Source organism: Chiloscyllium plagiosum, chromosome 18 (genome assembly GCF_004010195.1).
Source record: "Chiloscyllium plagiosum isolate BGI_BamShark_2017 chromosome 18, ASM401019v2, whole genome shotgun sequence".
NCBI lineage: Eukaryota > Metazoa > Chordata > Chondrichthyes > Orectolobiformes > Hemiscylliidae > Chiloscyllium > Chiloscyllium plagiosum.
This window is the reverse complement of record NC_057727.1, coordinates 11,718,044-11,724,362: the sequence shown is the minus strand read 5'-3', so window position 1 is coordinate 11,724,362 and position 6,319 is coordinate 11,718,044. Positions and strand designations below refer to the sequence as shown.

Genomic DNA, 6,319 nt, shown 5'->3' with positions numbered 1-6,319 from the left:
ATTCTGGTCTCCTTCCTATCGGAAAGATGTTGTGAAACTTGAAAGGGTTCAGAAAAGATTTACAAGGATGTTGCCAGGGTTGGAGGATCTGAGCTACAGGGAGAGGCTGAACAGGCTGGGGCTGTTTTCCCTGGAGTGTCGGAGGCTGAGGGGTGACCTTATAGAGGTTTACAAAATTATGAGGGGCATGGATAGGATAAATAGACAAAGTCTTTTCCCTGGGATCAGGGAGTCCAGAACTAGAGGGCATAGGTTTAGGGTGAGAGGGGAAAGATATAAAAGAAACCTAACGGGCAACTTTTTCATGCAGAGGGTGGTACATGTATGGAACGTGCCGGGTGCTGGCAGGTGGGACTAGATTGGGTTGGGATATTTGGTCGGCATGGACAGGTTGGACCGAAGGGTCTGTTTCCATGCTGTACATCTCTATGACTCTATCAAGACAATGTTTCCTCTAATGGGGAAGTGCCAACTAAGAGACCATCAATACAAGACAGTCACCATGAAACTCAACTGGGGTTTGCACACTAGAGTCTGCACACAGTGTTGGGAATGAGGAACCCATCACCATAGGGAAAGGCTGAAGTGGATAGCATGGATACATTTATAGGCAAGTTGCTCAGCAGACGAGGGAGAAGAGAGTAAATGATATGTGTACTTGAGAATAGGATAAACATAACATGGACTGGATGGACCAAACAGCCTACTTCTGCACCGTATACTCTGTGTGTGGAGCATGGCACACATCATGATCCAGATCTTCCAATGTAAATGGAACACTGCAATCACTGAGGTAGAAACATCAGAAAGGAACAAATGGGAGAAGTGTTAATTGAAACAGTGTGAGAAAGGCAGTGTCAGAACTGAAGAACAATCAAAGGTCTACCTGTTGGCTCCAGGATCAACACTAGAGGGAGTTGGCCAATGTTGACGTCCAGGAATCTCCTGGGTTCAATTGATTCTCAGCTCCCTCACATGCAGGGAGCCAAGGAAACTGAACACAGTGCAAATGCTTAATAAAAACCAAAAAAACTGCAGATACTATAAATCAGAAACCAAAACAGAAATTGCTGGAAAAGCTCAGTGGGTCTGGCAGCATCTGTGGAGATAACTTAGAATTAACATTTTAGATCAAATGACCCTTCCTCAGAACAGTGCGAATGCTTCTTTTGCTTAAAAGTTTGGTCAGTAATTGAGTGCAGGAAAATAATGCTGAAAAGGCACTTAAAAAAACATATTGCTGTGATTTTTTTTTTTAAACTGTAGGGCAATCCTGGCCTGGTGACCTGTATGGATGAGGCATGGCACGGATTTCAGCCTGGGGATTATGTGACTTTCTCTCAGGTTCAGGGTATGACTGAACTGAACAACTGCACACCCATTGAAATCCAGGTTAATGGTAAGCAGCTTGTAGTAACAATAGAGGGCAGTAAAACCCCACAATAATATCTTGCTGCCAGATAACAAAGACAAGAGGAACGTTCCAGTGTGAAAAAGCATTCTGAGATGCAGCTAAAAGATTTTACTAGTTGCGTGAAGTAATTACTAAGTTAAGATATGGACTAGCCTGCTGCAGTTTGGTTTGGAAATAGTTTGAGATGGATTTGATCAGTATGTTTACCCTCCTATGTTTTACTATAAGGAGCCGTTGTTGACTGGACGGCCGAAGTCCCTGAATCCTTCATTGTGGAATCATAAGGCTGTTCAGCCCATGAAACCTGAACTGGCTCTTTTTGAGAAGCCATTCAATTAAGCAAACTGCTCTGCTCACTCCCCATAACCCCAAGGTTATCAAACTGTGTTGCTATTGAATCTGATTCCTCTGTCCTGTGAAGACAGTGCATTCTAGAGCATCATAAACCACTGCTTTTTTTTTTTTAAAGATCATTTTCTCTTCCCACTCTCCTAACCCAGCTGTAACCTATCCACCATCCCATTCTTTTGCTTGTTATTTTAATTCTGGTGACTGACCCTCAAACCAGAAACTGTCATTTAAAAAAAACTTAATAATCTTCTCCTTTCAACACAGATGTTGATGGACAAACCGAGCAAATGTTTTGAGTCTGGAAAGACTCTTCTTCAGAATAGTACAATCATGGCTGAAATGGTCATGGTCTCAGTTCTATTTTCCAGTCCATCCTCTCGTAATCCTTAACTTCTTTGTCGATCAGTTATCGACCTAGATCGAAAGTCTTCACGACCTGCTGGGGAAGAGAATTCCACATTGGAACAACCCTCAGAGAGAAAAGAAGACTTCTCATTGATTTTTGGTCTGTCTTTCCTTTAGATCCTTATTCCTTCTTTATCGGTGACACGAGTGACTTTAGCGATTATGAGAAAGGCGGGATTGCGATGGAAGTGAAAATGCCGCAGACATTGATGTTTGTAAGTCTCTGGATGTTTTGGCTGGTCCATTCCTGCAGATGTCACCCATTCTCCATTGCCACTTTAATACCTATCCTTTCACATTTGGCAGGTTCCAAAATGATTGATCAACTATTCCGATTGATTTTAAGAGCTCCATGTAATCAATGCAAAAATACACACTAAGTAATAGAAACCTAACGCAGGGAGTATCAATATAATTTTATTTACAGCATAAATCACTTAAATAACATTGCAACTTTGCCTGAAGTAAAACTTACTGGCAGAGAACCTTCTCACTCGCTCCCACAGGTGACTACTCGGAGATTGTGGTAAGACAGTGAACTTTGCGATATTTGAGGTCTAAATGTTTTGCAGGTTTATCGAGAGTGCTGTCATAAGGGGCCAGTTAAAACAAAGTCTGCTGGACTGATACCTTAGCCTGTACACTCAGCTGGCCTGCAACATCTACAGACTTGTGTTGTTTTGCCACATTGAGTTGAAGCCGGATGGTGGGCAGTCTGTGTGATCGATAGCTGCATTGATCTGGGCAGAGCAGTCAATTCAGTTCTTAGTGCTGTGATTTTTGCAAGTGCACACATGGTGCTAGACCTCGTCTTGGTGTTGGCCATGAGAGGAGCCATGTTTTAAATTTCTCTGAGATATCTTTTTTTTACTCATGGGGTGTGTCTAGTAATCCAGTGTTCAATTCCTCAGCACTCCATGGTAATCCCTGGGGGATTCGCCACCCTAGTTACCATCCTGTGAATTTATTCATCATAAGCGTGTTCCGCTCCTCCTCTTCCCTGATTGTTTCATGACAAAAATGTCTGGAATAGGAGACCAATCAATCCCTCAGGTCCTTCTCCACCATTTTGTTTAGTCAGGGCTGGATTCAATCTTCTTTTCCCACAGTGTTCCTCGAGACAAGTTATTGATCTCAGTAGTATTGGGTGTGACTACACGACACAATGGTTCAAAAACCATCTTATCAGGGGTACATGGATAGGAAAGGTTTGGAGAAATATGGGCCAAACGCCGGTAAATGGGACTAGTTCAGTATAGGAAACCTGGTTGGCATGGATGAGTTGGGCCGACGGGTCTCTTTCCTTGCTGTATGACTCTGACTCTAATTAGAGATGGGCAATAAATACTGGCCTTGCCAGTGATGCTGACATCCCAAGAGCAAATAAAAGTCTTGAAATCTTCAGTTAATTGTCCAAGCATACATCAGCTTTTAGAAATAAGATTTCCACATTATCAGCAACATGTCATGTGAGAGAGGTGTTTCCTGATTTCCTTCCTAATTGGACTAGCTCCAAGTTTGGGATGATATCCCCTTCAAACCTTGACCAGAGGAATTGGTTTCTCTAAATGCATCCTGCCAGTGAAAATGGCTCGTTTAGATCGCCCCTCGATCTTTCACGTTCAAACAAATCCATCCAACACCATCTCAGAATCTAACCTTCCAAGCCTCGGGATTCTCTGAAAAGTTTGATGTTCTGTTGATGAGGCAGACTGAAGTGCCTCAGAGAAAGTGATGTCGGAACTTGATGCTTCATTGGTCATGGCTTTAGCAGAGGTTACGGCTGTTGGTGTTGTAGGTCACTGTGTGTTTCTTTGTTGGCACTGTTTTTGGGTGACCTTTGCCACTGCTGAAGTACAGGTTGTTCTGCTATAACCCGCGCTTCATTAATGCGAATTCATTGCAACACAATTGACAAATTGGGGAAACATTCTAAAGCGCAAAGTTTTAAAGTGCGTTGGTTATAATGCGATTCTGACCCCTTTAGTTTAAATGGTGCTGCTATTATGCTCTTTCCAATTAACGCGAGATTGCAGGAGAATGGAACTATCCCGTTATAGCAGAACTGACTGTACGCGGTACGAGAGGTACCTCGCCAGTCTGGTTACTTACACTAGCTCTCACCTCTTCATTCACAGAAATCCTTTGGGGAGGCACTAAAGGAGCCAAAATACCAGGTTTCTGACTTTGGGAAAGCAAACAGACAGGGAACGTTGCATATTGCCTTCCAGGCTCTCCATCAGTTCGTGAAGGATTATAGCCAGCTCCCCAAACCCTGGGGAAAGGTGAGTGTGCCTGCTACCTGGACGTGGATTGGCTCCTCAGACAATAATCCTGACTTAATAACATCCTATTATTGTCCACCACGTTCCTCCACACTGTTATTGAAATGAATGTCAATCTTTGTTAAGACTAGTGTAGATATCAAGGCCTGGGTCAGTGGGTCGCGCCTTCACCTCTCAGTCAGAACCTTGTAGGTTCAACACACACTCCAAAGATGTGAGCATATTACTTTGTTGCCAACGCTGCACTGAGAGAGTGCTGCAAAGTCGAAGGTGCCGTTTTTTTGATTGAGACTTTAACCCAGGTGAATGTAAAAGATCCTGTGATGCTACTTTCAAGGAAAACCAGGGAAGTTCTGTCTGATGTCCTGACCAATATTTATCGCCTGATCCACATCGGATTCCCTAGCCATTGTCATGTTGCTATTTGTGCGAGCTCACCGTGTGCAAATTGGCAACGTGGTGGCTCGGTGGTTAGCACTGCTGCATTCTGGTGCCAGGGACCCAGGTTCGATTCCAGGCTCACTATCAGTGTGGAATTTGCACATTCTCGCCGTGCCTGCATGGGTTTGGCCTAGTTTCCTCCCACAGACCAAAGCTGTGCTGGTTAGGTGGATTTCACCATAGGGATCAGGGATGTGTAAGTTAGGTGGATGAGCCATGGAAAAATGCAGTGTTATAGGGTAAGGGTGTGGGTCTTGGTGGGATGCTCTTTGGAGGGTCAGTGCAAACTTGATGGGCCAAATGGCATGTATCTGAACTAGATGGATTCAAATTTACAGACAACCATTTTAAGTAGGACTTTGGTTAAATGCTTTGGTACATCCTATGGCTGTAAAATATGCTATGTAAATGCAAATCCTTTCTTACATCCAGAAGCCAATGCAAATAAAGTTTGTGTTTTTATTGAAGCTTTTTTTCCGTCCTTCAGCGAAATCCCTCACTTTGAAGGCAATTAGCCACCAAATTGTTACTCTCAAAGAAGAAAATGTGGATGAATAGAGGTTAAAAAATTACATACATATTTAAAACTTATTATTTCTTTCCATTTCTCTTGTAGACTGATGCAGATGTCTTAGTGACTATTGCAAATAAGCTCAGTGAGAATGACCCGTCGATCCTAAATGAAAGTCCCTTGGATGAGGAGCTAGTGAGAAAACTGGCCTATGTTGCTATGGGCAACCTGAGTCCTATCACTGCATTTATTGGTGGTATCGCTGCACAGGAAGTCATGAAGGTAAAACCGAGGTGAAGTCTAATACAGACGCTTTGTGACATGAGGCCACCATATTTAATTTGGAGCCACATTGTAAAGGGGCAAAGAGCAGGTTAGATACCCTGCTATCGTCTGTCATCACTGCTGCCATTTTAAAATGGGGAATGGGGCTTCTCTTAAAAGGGTGGTGTGTGGTGAGGGATGAATCAGCAGAGAGTTGCTAAGTCTCAGGACATTGGTCACTGGCCGTTCTGTGTCTCTGTAAAAGATTTGAAAGCTCCATGGTATACCATGTTTTGTCAGTCCTGGGGACAGACTTCAGTGTTAACGTGACTTTGAATGTGTTTTCCAAGCAACTTCTATCCTGTGTTAATACAGAACTGGGACTCTCTCAAAGGGTCATGAATCTGTGGAATTCACTCCTGCAGATTGCGGTTGATGCTGGGACACTGAATAATTGTGAGGACGAGATAGACAGATTTTTAAATTAGTAATAGACTTAAGGGTTATGGAGGGTGAGCAGGAGATTAGGGTTGAGGCTGAGATGAGATCAGCCATGATTGAATTGAGTGGTGGAATTGCCTACTCCTGCTCCTAGTTCGTATGTAACCTTCGTTAAGCGTGCCCTTCTAGGTTAAGTGGATTGGCCAT

At 43.3% G+C, this 6,319-nt stretch overlaps 1 protein-coding gene across 1 annotated transcript in view; it reads left to right on the top strand.

The window, feature by feature from the left end:
• Nucleotides 1–6,319, top strand: part of uba1 (ubiquitin-like modifier activating enzyme 1) — a 276,198-nt gene that overhangs the window by 23,332 nt on the left and 246,547 nt on the right. The window contains exons 7-10 of the mRNA XM_043708625.1: nucleotides 1,267–1,399; nucleotides 2,288–2,385; nucleotides 4,309–4,455; nucleotides 5,513–5,700. Coding sequence (XP_043564560.1) covers nucleotides 1,267–1,399; nucleotides 2,288–2,385; nucleotides 4,309–4,455; nucleotides 5,513–5,700 — 566 coding nt within the window. The remainder of the gene's footprint in view (nucleotides 1–1,266; nucleotides 1,400–2,287; nucleotides 2,386–4,308; nucleotides 4,456–5,512; nucleotides 5,701–6,319) is intronic.